General features: G+C 38.9%; 1 protein-coding gene across 7 annotated transcripts in view; it reads right to left on the bottom strand.

Annotated features, from left to right (window-relative positions):
* Positions 1 to 18,400, bottom strand: part of rapgef4a (Rap guanine nucleotide exchange factor 4a) — a 131,204-nt gene that overhangs the window by 38,995 nt on the left and 73,809 nt on the right. For all 7 annotated transcript variants that reach the window (XR_010328979.1, XM_064327215.1, XM_064327210.1 and 4 more), the window contains 8 exons: positions 14,620 to 14,741; positions 10,290 to 10,473; positions 9,364 to 9,448; positions 9,199 to 9,259; positions 5,522 to 5,598; positions 3,251 to 3,397; positions 1,952 to 2,067; positions 1,413 to 1,498 (listed from right to left, as the gene is read on the bottom strand). Coding sequence is in view for 6 of the 7 variants with exons in the window: in XM_064327215.1 (XP_064183285.1) it covers positions 1,413 to 1,498; positions 1,952 to 2,067; positions 3,251 to 3,397; positions 5,522 to 5,598; positions 9,199 to 9,259; positions 9,364 to 9,448; positions 10,290 to 10,473; positions 14,620 to 14,741 (878 nt within the window). In the remaining variant the exon portion in view is untranslated. The remainder of the gene's footprint in view (positions 1 to 1,412; positions 1,499 to 1,951; positions 2,068 to 3,250; positions 3,398 to 5,521; positions 5,599 to 9,198; positions 9,260 to 9,363; positions 9,449 to 10,289; positions 10,474 to 14,619; positions 14,742 to 18,400) is intronic.

Below are 18,400 nucleotides of genomic sequence, written 5' to 3'. Positions count from 1 at the left end.
CACAACAGCCTCCAATCTCACAGTTCATAGAGAGCTGTGGAGTGCAGTACAGATCATCCATAATCATCCACAGCAGAAAGGTATCACCAATGCGATACTCTCTGACTTGGCAATCGATTGCAACTTGCCCTGTCTATCGTGGAAAACAAAAGTTTTCCTCACTTTCTGTCAGTGGCTGATAGTAAGTACAGCCCAATGTGTCGCTGAACATTGACACTGAAAACAGAGAACCTTGCTGCAGAGAGAAGGTCAAAACTGAAAACTCAGCTGAGCAACAAAGACCATCTTTCAGTCACAGCGGACATTAGGGTCTTATATTGTAGGCTGTAAGCGGTGGCCTCATACATATACGGCTCAATATTTCTAATGCTGTTATTGCTGTACTCGTTATCCATTATTACGGTCCTATAATAACTAGCTAACGTTAGCTAACAACTGACGTTACGTGGAGTGAGCGCTGATTCAGGTCAGTGGGAGTGACTGTCAATCAAAAGTGAATGCATAAATAATTAGGACAGAACTGACACGCCCAGCCAGTCTTCAGTCTGCTATATTAAGAAATTCAGGTTTAACATCAAAGCAAGTTTTTCATCTTTTCAAAGTCTAATAAGTAGAAAAAATACATATATATTGTAATTTAGTAACTAAAGGAACAATTTAAATGTAAGAAAAGGGAGGCTGCACAGGGTCTTTAAGATACCATTTGATTATAAGACCAGTTTATAAATGAGGCCCAAGGTCTGTGATATTCATGCATCATTTCAAAGTGCAAGGCAAATCTAGCAAGCTACTACAAATATATTCTCCACAAACTTCTAACTAAAACCATGCTGCATCCTATTATGTGACTTTGCATTGGCGTTTCCATCTTTTGTTTGCTAGTTGTACGGGTGTATGCATTAAAAGGCTTCATGTGTTCCAGTTCTGCTATGTGTATTACTTCCCCACAATTCTCCCAGCTTTTCCTAAGGCCTGAGAAGTCTTCTCCCCAGCTGGCATGGTTTTCTGTTTTTTCCTCATTCTTATACATTCTGTTTGTGTCAATTACATTTTTAAAATGCCAGAGAACAAATACTTTTTATTGGGTTGACTGATTTAAGAAATACTGCCCCTGATCTAAATATAGAGCCTATCTTTTGCTATTATTGAGACTCTAAGCAGAAACACATGAAAATGCTCACAAGTATTACACTGAATAAAATGGCATAAGGGAATAGGAATGATTGCCTTTGATTGCATTGAGTTGTGTTTTAAGTAATCTCTGCACTGCAAAACAATAAAAATGCACAACCACTTGAGAAAAAACTAAACTAATACATATTGTGTCTCAACAGCTGAAACGTTAGTTGAGAGTAACACCTGTGGTAAAGCATGAACCTGACAGGTGATAGTGGAATGAGGCATTCCAGTACCTGACTCTGTGAAGTGGGAATCCAGTCGCATAGTCTCCAGAAAGTGTTCTAGGATCTTCTCTGGTGTTCCTGACATCACAGTGTACCTGGAATCCCAGAAATGCATCATTACAACTTTGGTAATCAGTGATTTCTTTCTACTTTAGTGTAACATCATGATCAGAAAAGCCAATCAACTAGCAACAGCATTCAGCCACATAAAATAAAGCAGACACTTGTTCATGATGTTTTTTTATATTGTATACAAAACGGTATTTGTTGCATATACTGTTTTTTTTCCACTACCAAATTATTTAAACTATAATTTCAGCTTGCTATAAAATCTTAGCTTGCTAAAGTACCATGCTAGGAATTAATTATAGCAAAGGCTATGCTTACCACAATACATTTAAATCTAAATAAATGTTTTAAGACTGTTCGGGGAGTGTTCTTATTATAACCTTATCCCACAACCAAAAGAAGATCTAACTAGACTGTTCTCCAGTGTTCTAGAAACACTTAGTGGTTGCTGAGTTAGTATAAGTGACAGGCTGCAGTACTTAAAGTGGGAAGGTGTGGCCCCATGGCTCGAGTTGCGGGTGTTGGCAGTGCTCTTCTCCAGGACCAGCACATCCTGCTCATGCTCCTTCAAACGGACTGTGTTCGCCTCCACATCCTGCAGAAGCATTGTTCACATTCATTCACAGCAATGCACAGCCAGGCAAAAGATGTGTAAGGTCCTGCTCCATAATCAGAGAAAACACTGACATTTTCCTTCCTACTGATCTTCATGAACATTACTTACACCCGGGAAAAGCTCTCTTCCAGTTTATTTTTATTTGTGTAAAATAAATTACAGCAGTTTCAGAAATAAATACAACAGATGACAGTCCCCTGCAGCAAAGCATGAAGGAACATCAGCCCTAAAGCTGGTGTGCACATTTTGGTCAGCTGATTCTCAGTAAAGTGCTTATCTGAGGTTTACCAAGGATAAGAAACTGAATCTGTCCTACACATCTTCACTCTGGATCACAAGAATAGCAACCTCAAGGTGGCTGTGCCAGAGAAACAAAGAATGAGTGCATAAGGAAGAAAGAACTGCTCACTGCACAATAGTTGTGTGTTTTCTAGAATGTATGCAAAGACAAGGTGGTATTATCAAACAGATGACTTTGTGCTCAACTTCTTTACTGTACATGTGTTTGCTTGTGAAGGATGGAATGTCTGGCTTATATTAATGTATCATGGTCTACATCTGTATTACCAAGGCAGCAACAAAAGTGGAATGATCTTCATCCACCAGTAGGGGGAAAATATCAACAAGATAAACAATTAAAATGACTGAAAAAGAAGGAATAAGTGGTTCTTTGGGCAAAATAAGCTTCTTCCAAGTTTTCCATTATATAGCTGCTTTTTTAAATCACAAATGCCTTATATCTGCAGGCTCCACAGTCAATTTCAATTTTATATTCCTGTCAAATTTGGCTTTCGTCAATCCATAAATACATGAGCACATAAAATGTCATTGCAACAATTAATGTACATGTTGCATTTTTCTTGTCCTCTTGCTCATCATCTGAAAGTACAAAGTCACCTCCCAGAAATACTTTAATGACAAAAGCTAAATTTTAATGAATATGAAACAGACCTTCTATTTAGCTTATATTTAATAGGAGCCTTGTTTGTCTTTCATACCAGATTCCATAATGGCTCTCTAAGGTAAAGCTGTTGCATCCAATTTTTACCACAAATAAGGTCAGACGTTCCCAAGCATGGTGTTTGGAGGGGGGGCCAGGGATTATTTTCTGGTAGCAATTACCAGGATGGTACCATGGAGGTTGTAACCCTGGTGGACTCACCCTCAGGATCCTGTTGAAGTCCTCCTTGTCCACCCGCAGGAAGTGACAGTTGTCCTCTCGCAGAACGATGGAGGCAGCCCGCGGGGCATCGTTCACCAGAGCCAGTTTCCCAAAGTCATCCCCCTCATGCAACGTGCACACAACACCCTTGGAAAGAGGGAAGAGCTACACTGCCTGTCTGGTCACATAACCAGCACACCAATACACTACAAACTGAATTGCGAAAGCCATTTCACACTTGTTATCTGTGATAGGCTACAATGTGAGTTACAAGGTCAGAAGGTGCCTGAAATGCCTTTTGATGAAGGATTCTTAAAATTCAGTTTTATGACTTTCTATTTCTCTAAGAATTGTTTGTTCACCTTCTGTTATGTAAGCTGTATTACTAGAAATAAAATCCCACTCTGGTTACTTTTGCAAGCCATTTTCATGATTGGTACTACAAAAGTAAGTACAAGTCATAAGTGCAGCCTTGCTATCTCAGAACAAATCCAAACCTTGAACAGATGTGGTTAAGCGAAAACCGTATTAAAACATTAGCTTTTTGTTTAACCACTACAATCATTCTACTGCATTCAATTGGCTCTCTGTAGTATCATTGTCCACTTAATATCACACTGCTACCATTAAAATCTTGGCTTAGCTTTTATAAAATTTTAGATTGTGCTTTATGAAGTGCTATATAAAATCTGTGGTTAGAAAGGCTATTAACTATATTTGTATATTGTGTCGAACATTCAGTGATTCATGGGGAATACAGTCTGGACTCACAGATAAAATTCATAGTTAAGAATAAAAATAAACTTAACAAAAGTTCATTTGGTGGCTAGGCTGACAGTCTTAACAGTAGTTAGGTAGGATTTGTATTTGGGTAGGTGAGTAGCCTTGAATACGACAGGTATTTGAGTGGGTGTGTAGTAGGGATGCAAACTTTGTGCAATTCCTTTTCTTGATTGTCAGCGCCCATTAATCAATTAATAATGATTAGCTGAAAAGCTTCAAATCTACTATGACCTATAAAAGGAATGACTAAAAAAACTATTAATGAGTTTTTATTAAGACATGCTAAAACAATAATTAATCACAGGATTTGCATTGTGTATTAAGGCCATAATGGCAAGAAAGAAAATTACACAAATATAGATTCACGGAAAAATCTGAGAAATCTGCACAAAAGAGGAGGGACTGCTGACATTTTTATTATAGGCTGACTGAACTGCCACTGCAGTGGTGTCAAAAGGTATTGCTTATTAATGCTGTCTATTAATGCATAACTTAAAAAAATAAAGCATAAAAAATCTAATCGAAGTATTCAATAGTGTAAATCAAGCAACAGATTATTCATTTAACAATATAGTAGCAGGTTCCCCACTTTGTCAAGACCTCTTCATGTGCAGTAAACAAAAAAGTAAGTAAAGGCGTAAAATCGAATTGAGCTCCGTGAAACCCACATCAAAACAACCGCCAATAGGCCATATTCCGGAAGGCTGTAACATATAGCCATAACATTAACAAACAGCATGTATGCCATTACCTAACTTAATACCAAAGCATTTTGTTAAGGAACACAGCATGTCTATGTGCTGTGGAGTTAGTCTGGTGCACAGTCTGCTGAAGGCGAGACCGGCAGCTGAGAAAACCTGCTCAGATAGAACTGATGTGCCAGGACTAGGCAAGTAACGTTTTGCTAATGCTGCCAGTCGAGGGAAACATGACTCGTCAACTTTCCACTAGTCGAGGAAATTTGTGTCTAACAACGGAGAATTCCATCATTATCTTTACCCGCTTATCCTGAGCAGAGTCGTGGGGGGTGCTGGAGCCTATCCCAGCGTGCATTGGGCGAGAGGCAGGAATACACCCTGGACAGGCCGCCAATCTATCGTAGGGCACACACATCATTCACTCACACACTCATACCTATGGGAAATTTAGCGTCTCCAATCGGCCTACCTGCATGTCTTTGGACTGTGGGAGGAAACCGGAGTACCCGGAGGAAACCCACGCGGACACGGGGAGAACATGCAAACTCCACACAGAAAGGCCCCAAGCTGAGATTCGAACCCACAACCTTCTTGCTGTGAGGCGACAGTGCTACCCACTGCATCATCGTGCCGCCCCAATGGAGAAATCAATAAAATCAATTGAACAGTTCATAGATTAACTGTTAACATCCCCAGTATCTTGGGGAATTTGGCATTTGGGTGGCTGTGTAGTCTTGGGTAGGATTTTGCAGAGTGGTACCAGTGCAGCCAATGAAGAGTGCAGTTATACCTTGCCATATATGACGACATTGACAGAGCCCTTCAGGATGATGTACCATGATGTCCCTTCTTCTCCCTGGTTAAACACTGCAGAGAGATGAAATCACCACTTAGCCTTGGAGCACTGTCAGTGCAGAACGGTACATTAGTTCTAAGATCAACATGAGGGAAACTGATTTTTCATAATAAATAAATAACAAGAAAAATCAAGATTTTACAGTTGGTTGTCTTCTTAATATTTCTTTCAAGTTTTTGACCCAGTTATAACCGTTAAATTGAGGTAAACACTATTAAATTATCATGACCTGTGCAGCAGATAAGAACAGGGTGAGCGTATATCGTCCACTCATTAATACTCATCTGTAAGACAACCATTCTTTGTTGCTACGTTCGAGCACATTGTTTAGTGGAGTAGACAACATAAAAGAAAGCAACATAAGCTAGTTAAACCTGCAGATCATTCAATGTATGATTCCACATATGTGAGCCCTTATCTAATATCACATACCTAAGCCTGAAAGCCATTTAATTATCACTAGCTAATGGTAGGCCTACTTACTGGTCCATCACACGTCTGTTCTGTGACCACTGCTAGCAATAATTGGAAGGGAGGGAAGGCAGAGCACCATGAACAAGCACTACTTTTTAGCAAAGCCACATTGTTTTTGTAGATAGTTGGTGCAGTCTTCCTCATGAAAATGGGCACTACAAATATTAACTGTTGGGGTTATTGCAATATTGCACTGCCCGTGGGCCTCCAGAAGTGAAACCCATTTCTTGTAGGTCTCTTCTTTTTTTGAAAAAGAAAAAAGCGCATTGGTTTTTCAGCATCCAGGGAAGGCACAATGCTTTGCCATTTTAGTTTGCCCACACAAAAGTGGCAAGAGCATCATTGACATATTACAAGTAGAAAGGATTTCACAGGTTGTGGCGTTTTAGTGACATACATTGTACCTCACCCACTGAAAACTTGGTGTTTAACCAAAGCGGAAAGCAAGACAATTTCAGCACAAGCTTTTCTGTTTTTTTGCAAGAATCATTAAAAATATTTATTTTCTGCATTTATGAATGTAATAAAGTAAACAACACATCAGCAAATAATTCACAGATTACGGTTCCCTGGACCTTTAAGCATTTAATTTCTGGAGAAGTAGAGGTCTTGCCTGTGTTCATTCCAGTGGTGCTAAACCACTTCTGACAGCAAAACTATTTATGGCAGCCAACTAAATGAATGTATCACTGACTGATTATAACGTAAACTATCAGAGGACGTGTCTTCCAAAAGACGCGAGGACGGAGGAATCAAGGAAACGGGAAATCACTCTGATCGCTTATTTTATCTATTCTTGTCTCCACAGTCTTTGCCTGACCTGGAAATCAATCGAGGTCCATCATGTTCAAAGACATTTCAAGCCATTATAGGCACCTTGTAGGAGCTAGGAGGCTCCCGAAGGATACTTGAGCAAAGAAACATGAGTGCATTCTTTGCAGAAGTATTTTTTTGGAACATGAGCACAGCAGTATATAATTTCCCATTCCAACTAGCTATTCCAAAATGGGGGAACACATAAAACACCTCCCCTAAAATCTCCATTTACATAGATGCCAGCTAGTCCAGCATGAATCCTCGGAGCTCTCACTCCACTCCCCACTCAATTGTCTTTAAATGTTCCAGGACTGGTTGCCACATTATAACAAAACAGGTTTTGTTTCCTCATTGTAAAATGCAACTTTTCCTTATGCAGCCTAGTTCTCTTATCCACATTTCAAATGTGGGTAGAGCATCTAGTTTTCACATTTCACACAGTATTAACTCATTTAACTAATAACTTGAATTTTATGTTTTACACCTGTTGGGACACCTATTGGCTACTAGTAGACTAGGCTCCCATTCTTATTAAAAACTTCAAGAGACATTTGACTCAGCATACTGAAATATGTGTATTCCAGTATATATCCATGGTGGGGCTCAGTTTGGGAGAGTTAATCAGAGAAATGTACCTATTTACCTAGCTAATCTATCTAAATACCTAATAAACTCAAGGTTTAAAAGCATTCTTCTTTCCACAGTAGGCAACTGAGACAAAGAATCTTCACGTCAAGCTTTTATTGTGCTTTGGTTTATTCTACGTCATTGTTTAAGTTTATAATTTTATCCAGGATCCCATGAGGGTGTACAGTGAAGTTTTTCTTTATTGGCCTAAAAAATGTCCTCTCCCTCTCATGAATAATAAAAATGCAGGTGGATTTGTCCCTTTATCCCACTCTTCTGTTTACCCCAGGGGTCTCAGGTGACATGGCAAAATATCCAAAATCTGTTACATAATGTGCCCTCTACTTTTTACGCCTATTGCAGAGCGGTGACACCAATGTAAATTTTTGCATCCAGGAATTTGAGAAATATAAGAGTAGATTCACCTTTACAAACTAATAAATTGTGCTTTTCATTTATAGCAAATTTGTGTATGTTTTCAAGGCATACATCCTGCATTTGTATACCAATTTCTTCTTCCCAGGCCTGTTTGATTTTCGTTCTGTTTTCACAACATTTAAAAGATGGGTGTATACGTCCTTGAAGTAACATTCAAGTAATTTCATAAGTTAGTAAATGGATTGGTGTATTCAATATTGTTATGTCTTTGTTTTTCAAAATGATGAGAAAAAATGATTCCCATTTGGGATGAGGCTGCTTTTGCATATACAGCTATCTATGTGCACATCTGGGGTGGCTAGGTGAGCCTGCATCAGCATTTCCCTTTATCTTGCATAACAAAGTTATTCGTATAACAAAGTTTCTAATACATCAAAGTTGATATAAAACCATTTATCTGATCTTGGAAGGTATGTTCAAAGTTGCTGGTACATGATAATTTCTCTATTCTGGTAGAGATGTTCAAAGTTGCTGGTACATGATAATTTCTCAATTCTGGTAGGGATGTTGAGAAGGGCCAAAAGAGAAGCCTCATGTAGAGGGCCTCTCATCCACAAATAAGATTCTGAAATTTTCCACCGAATAATAACATTTAAAGTATTGAAGGCTGAAATTATCTTTTTTGCATTTACATAAGTACTTTCTGGATTTCCTTACTGCCTTACAATCCCATATAAAGGGACTGAATTGAATCTAGCCTTTCAAAGAGGCAATACAGCATAAAAAATGAGACTGCCAAGAAAATGAATGCATCTTGGAAGAGCCACCATTGAACGGCATTAATCCTTTCTGCAAAGTATAGCGGCACACTCCTTTGGCAGTGAAAATTTTGCACAATGTGTTTCTAATCATTGTGAATCCTTGATGTTAAAAGGAACTGTAAGCTATTTTGAAAGAGACTTACTTCAGAGATTCTTTGCTAACGTTGGGTATTATGGGTATTCATTCACTCTTCTTCCAACTGATTGTAAAACCTGATGATGATCCAGATGTGTTCATTGGAGTGGTCAAACATGTCTGATCTGATGTTATACACCACCACTTGCATTGGGGTCTGATAAAGCACAGCAGAACCAATCACAACCATAACTAATCCAGACTTTTGACTCCAACCCATTTTGGTACTTCACATAGTAATATCTTCACATTCCAAAGGGAAGGGTTCAGTGACTGTGACTTGCACTTCGGCAGGCACCTCACACATGAAGATAGAGAGAAACAAAGCAGTATATGTGGACAGAGGTTGCTTTACTCACACACTGTTCCGGCTTTTGCATGGGACTCATATATCAGCACGCCAGCTAACTCCCTCTTTACCTGCAGTACAATAACAGGAAGCTCATTTTCAAATCGCTTAGCCAAACAACATTGGAGCCATGTCAGACTGCAGAGAGAGAGAGAGAAAAATAATTTGTACTCACAGTGGTAGAGAGGTGAGATAAAGCCTTTATATGAAGAAGCTCTTCATATATAATTTCTAAATCATCCACTGTTCTCTGCCCTGGCCTGCAGGAGGAAGTCAGTATCATGTTAAAAAACATTTAACATCTGATCAATCCCTCGGTTGGAGGGACAGAATTTCATTTAATTGATGTGTGAGAGGACTGCCACTTATCTCAAGTGATACTGAAATAAACAAGTCAACCCTTTATGCAAAGTAACAAAAAACCAATGAACATTCTCTAACTTCATAATTTACTGAACAATTTGATATCACTCATTCATGAGACATGGCTGCTGTATTGGATTAGTGAACCATCCTACCGTTAAATAAACAAATCGAAATACAACAATAAGCTAATGATAAGTTTTGATATAAATTTTAAAAACAATACTACTACTACTACTACTAATAATAATAATAATAATAATAATAATAATAACAACAACAACAATACATTTATTTTATATAGCGCTTTTCACAATCTCAAATGAATTTTATTCTTGATGTGCTATTCATTCACCCAAAAGCATTGGATGCAGGCAATTGTTCAAACATGTATTGTTGTCATTCAAAAATCTTTAGGTGTAACACAGCTGGATTGCAGATTACTTCCACTATAAATGTTTGGCATTTGACACTTGCGACACATAAACTTGAATGACCACATTCTCTTCAGATGGCAGGATGAAAAAACAAAGGGCCAAGTTACTTTGAATAATTTAGGAAACACTGGGTAGCATTGCTTCAGAATAGAGCTTAATGTGTGATCTAAGCCAGTATTGCTTGTTGTAACTTGGCCTCACTTTGATATAAATACTTCTCAGATAGTATACATAGGTGGGAAAATCACTCAAGCTGCATGCTACTGGCCTGCAGGTGGTGACCTCCCCAGGGAGTACTCACTGCTTCCTGAGGATCATGCGCATGTGGGCATCAGGGCCGATCTGGGACAGGAGCAGGAGCGTATCCTGCAGCTCCTCCTCACTCTCCTTCTTTTCCTCCTCGCTGGGTGGGGGAGCATCCTCTCGTTCATCATCCAGGAAACGGTAGAACAGGTACTTGTCTTGGAAGTTCAGCTCCTGGTCCACTGCCACGCAAACATATTCAACACACACAGAGGTTTAAAATGTGCATTTATAATGGAGGTTGCTGAATTGCATGTTCAGAGAAAGATCTTCAGCTAAAGCCTTTTGTGCCCTTTGTAAATTGATGTGTCCTCCAATTCAGAAATGAATCCTGAACATGCCTGTGCAGACTGTGACCAATCATGTGAGGTGAAGCATAACTGGCCTCAGCAGAAACAGAAGCTGCTTGTGTTTTGGGGGATATGTGTGCAAATGTGCACCCTCTAAATGAATGCAGGAGGCCACCGCAGTGATTGGATAGGTCCACAATCACATTGAGGCATTTTAAACAGGACCAAAAGAAAAAAGGGGAGAAGTTGTTTCAAAATGTGGCTCCACATGGCACCCACCCATAGAACACTCAAACAGGTGTTACAATTAGAGCCCGACCGATATATCGGCCATTATTTTACTTTTTTGACGACATCGGGATCGGCAGTTATGCAGCCGATGTGTCCCGATTTTTAAATAAGTATAATAAACAAAAAAAAAACATTGATTATTTATCTGTACTTGTCTGTTCGAATGTTGTAATTGCTATTTACTACAATTATCCAGTAGAGGGAGCTCTAATACAAGTGTGAACTGCAGCAGCTGACGCGCTACTTCTGTAATAAGACGTTTGTCACTCGTGCCTCATCCAATATTCTCCACTGCAAGACTTGTCTGCACAGATTCGATTGCCGCAATAAAGGTATGTATATTTAGTGAAAGTTTTTAATTAAATGTTTATGTGACCACTATGTTTATCAATCCTCATTATCAAGCGAGCGAGCTAACATATTTGGTTCACTTTAGCAAGTTAGCTGGCTAGCAAGCCTTTATGAAGTGGCAGTGAGCACATAAGCAGCGTGGGATCTACATTTCCAGAGGACATCGCTGTATTCTCAAATAAATAACCAGCCAAAATAAAATGGTGATTGAATGTATCACACGTTTGTTTTTTATCTGAGATAATGATATTAGCTACTATATGATGCTGTGTCAATAGCCAACGCGTTATTGCAAGCGAGTGTGTCATCTAGTCACGTGTCATCGTAGCAAGCTAACCAGACAGTAAAAACGCCGATAAAACACTTCTAAGGGGTATCATTTTAAGCCATGTTATCTAGCTTTGTCATGATAACATGAGAGAAGGATTGCTGTTGGAGAAGTGAATCAACCAACACTTAGCGCGGGTAACCTGCACGAAAGCGCATTGTAGTTTTTTTCACCACCGAATTCTTATGGACAAGCCTCACGTTACGTATTTCATCCAGTCAATTTAGTTTCATCTAACGTTACACTTGATTCACTCTTTAGCTCCGCTAGATAAAGTCTTACTCTTTGAGATCATGTAGTAGGAATAAAATAAGAAAATATAATTAATGTACTGAGAATAGATACTAAGAAATAATAACAAATTAATAACAACAACAACAACAACAATAATAATATTCATAAAAATACATATTCGAAGCTGGAAAACTGATTTTTCTATAGATGGCTGGAAAAGAAAGGAGTAAAAGCAAGGTGTGGAGTTATTTTGATTTCACACACTTAAAGATGGTGTTAATATATGTATCTAATTTAACATCATCTTTCACTTTTTTTATCTAAAAATTTCTTTGTGTGTTTATTTTTATTTTTATTTGTTTGCTTATAAGTTAAATGTTCTTAAATATAGAAACTTTAATAAAATATAAGTTTTTCTAATTGATTTGAAAATGTTGCACTTTTTGACAAAATATCGGTCAAAACATCGGTAATCGGTGGGCTAGGACTCTCCAAAATCGGGATCGGCATCGGACCCAAAAAAATGCATGTTCAATTGGATTCAGATCCGGTGATTGACTTGGCCAATCAAGGATTTTCCACTTTTTTGTCGTAAAAAACCCCTTCGCTGCTCTAGCAGTATGTTTTCGGTCATTGTCTTATTGCATGATGAAGTGCCGTCCAATGAGTTTGGAGGCATTTGGTTTTATCTGAGCAGATAAAATATTTCTGTAGACTTCAGAATTCATTGTTCTACTTCTGGCTTTGGATCATGGGCATTTCCTTTTTTTCTCCAAACTTTCCTCTTTCCATCACTCTGGTACATGTTAATCTTTGTCTCATCTGTCCACAAGACTTTGTTCCAGAACTCTTGGGGCTCTTTTAGGTGCTTTTTAGCAAACTGTAATCTCGCCTTTATGTTCTTCAGGCTTATCAGTGGTTTGCATCTTGTAGTGTACCCTCTGTAGTGGTGTAGTCTTCTACGTATGGCAGACTTTGACACATCTACACCTGCATCCAGGAGAGTGTTTTTGATCTGTTGGGCTGTCAGGGGGGGTTTCTTCACCATAGAGAGTATTCTCCGGTCATCCACTACAGTGGTCTTCCTCGGTCTACCGGGTCTTTTGACATAATTGAGTTCACCAGTTGTTTTTTTCTTGTTAATGATGAACCAAACTGTTAACTTGGGCATGCCCAGGGTTTTTGCAATGTTCCTGATTGATTTTCATTTCTGGGCCAGCTTAATGTGCATTGACACTGCTGTCTTCCTCATGTTGTCACACCCCAACAACAATCTCCAAAGGCAATTGCAAAGGGTAGAATCAAGACTAGACATCAACAGCTCTCTTCTGCATTCACAAAGGACACAAATGAATACACCTGCCTAATGAAACACATCTGTGAAGCCACTTCAACAAATACTTGTAGTACCTTAAAATGGGGGGACCATGTACAAAAGGTGCTGTCATTTCTAAACGGGTCATCCGATATGGATGAAAATACCCTCAAATTAAAGCTGACAGTCTGCACTTCAACCTCATTGTCATTGTATTCTTTCAAACTCAAAGTGCTAGAGTACAGCACCAAAATAACAAAAAATGTGTCACTGTCCAATGAATTATGGTGCTCACTGTACATATTTTTTCTTGATTTGGTACTGTAAGCCACAATTTTAGATTTATATTCAAACAATTCACATGTGGTTAAAGTGCATTCTCAGCTTTTAATTTCAGGGTATTTTTAACATTTTAGTTTCAACATGTAGAAATGACAGTACTTTTACACATCCCCCCCCCCTCCCATTTCAGGGCATCATAACGTTTGGGACATATTAATATTATGTAAATGAAAGTAGGCATGTTTGGTACTTTTGATGCATAGGCTATCCTTTGCATGCAATGACTGCCTAAAATCTGTGACCCATAGACATCTCCAGGTGCTAGGTATCTTCTCTGATGATGCTCTGCCAAGCCTATACTGCAGCCATTTTCAGCTTCTGTTTGTTTTTGGGGGCTTAAGTCTTCACTTAAGCAAATGAAGCACTCATGGTCTCATCTGTCCACAAGACCTTAGCAAGCTGCAGCCTGTCCATCCTGGTCTTCCAGCGAACTAGTGGTTTGTAGCCTCTTGTAGTGTAGCCTCTGTAGTTCTGTTTGTGAAGTCTTCTGTGGATGACTTATCCACACCTGCCTCAGAAAGTGCATTTCTGATCTGCTGGACAGCTGTTTGGGGTTTTTTCTTCATAATGGTGAGAATTATTCAGGAGAGGTCTTCCTTAGCCTACCAGGTCCTTTGTGATTACTCAGCTCACCAGTGGTCTCATTCTTCTCAATGATGTTCCAAACAATTGATTTTGGAAGGCCAAAGGTTTTTTTTTTCTTATTTATTATTTTTTTTGGCAAAACTCTCATGTTGACAAATGGCAATAACAGACTCCAAAGGCAATCAAAATCCTAGAATCAAGACCAGATACAGAAACCTCTTTTATACCTACACTAAGGAAGCAATTGAACACACCTGGCTAATCAGAAATATCTGGGAAGCCATTTGTTCCAAACATTGTTGTGCCCTGAATTGAGGGGGAGGGCAGGTGTTGGCCATATATAAAGCGTGCTGTTACTTCTACATGGTATAACCAAATGCATAAAAATACCCTGTATTAAAAGCTGAAAATCTGCACTTTAACCACAAGCAAATTGTTTCATTAGAAATCTAAAACAGTTAATCAAGAAAAAAAGATGTCTGTCCCAAACGTTATTGTGGACAGATTCATGCATTATTAATCTTGATCTTGTTGAGCTGTGTTGATTGTGAGCCCGCCTCTCCGAACACATGAAGATGGGTGGAGGTCTCACCGTGGTTGAGCACGCCCTCCTCCAGCAGCACCTGCCACATGCCCACAGCCTGGGTACGGGAGTGAACACAGGGGCTCTGCTGCATCTGCCAGTCCACCAGTTCTGTGCCCACACAACACTGCCTGCAGAACATGCATATAAACATGCAATGAACCAGCCCTGCCCACACAACAAAGACGGAACCAGGTCTGTGATCACAACATACACATATACAGTAGGGGTGTGACAGTATACACATTCATACCAAACCATTTGGCATGGGACTTTCCATTTGTCACAAACTGAATAATTAAAGTCTGACTTTAATGCACGTGTAGAACTTGTTCAGTACTTGAAATTTGTGAGCTGCCATCCATGATTTCACATTTGCACAGGGCAGGGTGTTCGTTTGGCCCAGCTTCATCAATATGGCAAATTCAAATGAGAAGCCTGAGCTTGAGGAGCTCGACAAGCCCTCCCATGTCAATCAAGAAGCCCTCCCAATCAACAATTTCTGACCACATGTAAAAAGACAGGATTCACAAACAACTTTACACATCCACTCAATAAAGCCCCAAACTTGGATGATTTGCCTTTTCCCCCCTCCTTTTTCCTGCTGATTACATCATTAAAAATACTCCAGTACTGCAATCAACAGTTCTCCCCACTGGACATTTAGATACATCTGCCAATAAAAACATATCATCTTGAAAGCAGCCAATGAACGTTAGTAAATCGTGATTGACACTGTAGTCCACCAATCCCTGCTTACAAACAGCCAGTGGCGTCACTAGGGTTGTTGTCACCCGATGTTGTCGTCAAGGGGGTGTGAGCGCAAGGAATTGCGTGTTATGCATTGAAACGACAAAGCGCTTCTCATCACATTAATACTGCTAATTAGCTAAATCAACCGGCAGTTGCTATGTACGACTTCCTCTGACAATTTTAATTTCCAAACTATAATAAATACTGGACCCCTAACCACAAAAATGCTTAGCTATATGTACTGTGTTGGAACTAACATATTTGCCCTTTTTATATGCATATTTAACCTAAGCCATTGGTTTAGGAATCAACCTGTTGCTATGGTTATTCATAGAAGTAGGCCAGGCTGAGTTGTCTGATAGTTACAGAAGAAAGCAATTACTTTGTATTTTAAAAGCAATGTAACGTTTTCTGTATCACTCGTCCAGTTAGCCAGAATAATGAAAGACAAAGCTAACCAGATAGATAATACAATATAATACATAATGTAGGCATTCAATAATCTGTGACTCTTCAGCTAATGCTACATGAATTAGTCTTTGCATGTGCATTGCAGGTAGGCAGTTAGCTTATATGTGACAGGTGCTGGTGTTTTGGTCCGCAAGTAGGGCAAGGTCGTTTTTCAGTTTTTTACAGATTATGAAAGTGCAGATTATAAGATTTCAAATGATGTGTCATACTTGAAAATAGTTGAAGAAGATATGCTTATTTGAATGTTGGTACTCCTAAAATCAAGTAGCAGAGAAAATCCCCTTGAAAGATCTTGAACTTTTCACACTTCTCACAGGGAGATAATGGGTGGGAACAATAGCTAGTTAACTCCACCCCAACCACTAGAGTACCTGTCAATCCTTGCCCATTTAGGGGTGAATTTGAATGAATGAATTTGCTCCTAGTTAGTTTGCAATGAAATACTGGGAGATTGCGGGTTAAAGTATACATGTCCTAGATCAAAAACTTCTTGACCACAAGTTCATAAAATCTAAGGGTGGATATGTAGAACTACTAAAGATCTATGAAGCAAAAACTAAGCAGTGTACCCAGCATCTCCAAATCTACCCAAAATGTCTAAATTATTAACACTGGTCTAAAATAGCTCAGGGTCCAGAAACAAATCCAAAATCTCTCCAAAAAGGAATATAATGCTTTTTGTCCATTGTAAAGCATATGAGCCCCTTATGAAGGTTTACGATGAAACATAGATATAATTTAAACATGCAAAAATAATACAATTTCTAAAATAACGGATATATCCTAAATATTTTGAGCAGTAATACTTACATAGCAATGATGAAATCTTATCTATGTTCAGTAGATGGAGACAGAGACAGTAAATCAATGACAGTTCTATCCGCTTCTGTTTTGCTCCAGAAAACGATGTCAGATAGGTCTATCACCAAACATATGGCTTAGCTATGCCCAGAAGTCCTCAATAATAATGGTATTTTCCAAGGAATTACGAAAAATCGTTGACAATGTTTTGTTAGGTGCAACGTCTTTTAATGCTACCATATATAGAGCGAATGCCATGGTAAGAAAATGTTCGGTTACGCTAACCTATAAAACGCTATTCCAAAAGAAAAATTAGACATGTTATACATCGTTAGAAAGCTTATACTCTCACCTACTGATTGAGCATCCGCCATTGTAGCAACCTCACACAGTAAACAAACATAGGCTACTACCACACGGCTTTATTTATGGGCGGTGGCTTGACAGAAACAAAGTGACAATAGCCAACAAATTCAAACATGCTAATTAAACTGCACCCCCATCACGCCTCCAAAACCCGGCTGTAAGAATCACTAAAACAAGCCGACTTTGCTGACAAATTATAAGTATTTAGTGACCCTAAAAATGTTGTTTATTCTATTGAGTGACTTCTTCAACACTTTAACTTTCGTAATATGAAAAAAAGGAAAACAGTAAAAAAAAATTTTAAAAACCTTTTTTGCCTCCTAGCGCGATTTCAAGATTTGCGACTTGCGGACCTTTTCTCCAGCACCCGTCACATATAGCCTATGTATCAGTCAGCTGCGTATCTCACTCTACATAACCTTTCATTTATATTCCAAATATATTAATATGCCACCCATTCCTAAATCACATGAAGTTCCCAGGTCATTAGTACAGTGCTAAAGCCATTTGCCTGATAAAAGTGTTTTTATCAGCATATTTAATGTTGGCTATTGGTTTTGTGAATCAACCTTTATAACCTGTTGCTTGCTATGGATACATCTAGAAGCGTCTGCCAACAGAATGTCACTTACTGTTACTATAGCCGCGTTTCCACCCAAAGTACCCAGAACTTTTAGTCCCAGGAACTACTTTTCAAGGAACTAAAAAGTTCCTTCAGCCCATTGTTGTCTGCGTATCCACCGCGGTCTAAAGCCCCGCGAAGATTAGGCAAATTAGTCCACTGACGTATGAAAAAGCAACGTCGTCGTCTGTCTATCTGTCGCATGATTTCTTCTGTAACCCCATACTACCACCAAAGTAGCCTACATTATTTTCTAATAACCGGGACAGCCCGGAGGGGTTTATTCCACTTATACAACGGGTTACCAACAATGACTATATATGGTTACTATGGTATTTATTGATTTTTATCGACTTAATCACCTGAAATTGATATATTCTTCCGCAGCCATTTGGGCGTATTTTACCGTTGTCAAGCAAAACTCTCGTTGGTAGTTCGACTTGGACCGTTGTTATGCAACAAATAGGATATAACAGGCCAATAGTCAGATTGTAACTGTTTTATATATCCTCTCAAACACATTCATTATGTTTGCATGCGAACATTCACTTTCATGTCTTGACATCCGAGGCGACAGAATGCATTCACATCCCACAAATAATTGGTAACAACAGCAGAAAACATGCACATGTCGTAAAAAATTTGCTGGTGAATTGATTACTTCGACACTCATAGTCAATTCCATATAGGCTAATCGCAAAATGACAAGAATAAATAGAATGAAAACTCGGACTTGCGTGAAAATTTATATTAATATTGCAGTAGTACAGCCACCGT

The sequence above is a fragment of the Anguilla rostrata genome, chromosome 3 (genome assembly GCF_018555375.3).
Source record: "Anguilla rostrata isolate EN2019 chromosome 3, ASM1855537v3, whole genome shotgun sequence".
NCBI lineage: Eukaryota > Metazoa > Chordata > Actinopteri > Anguilliformes > Anguillidae > Anguilla > Anguilla rostrata.
The sequence above is the reverse complement of the archived record's forward strand: the minus strand, read 5'-3'. Positions and strand labels throughout refer to the sequence as shown.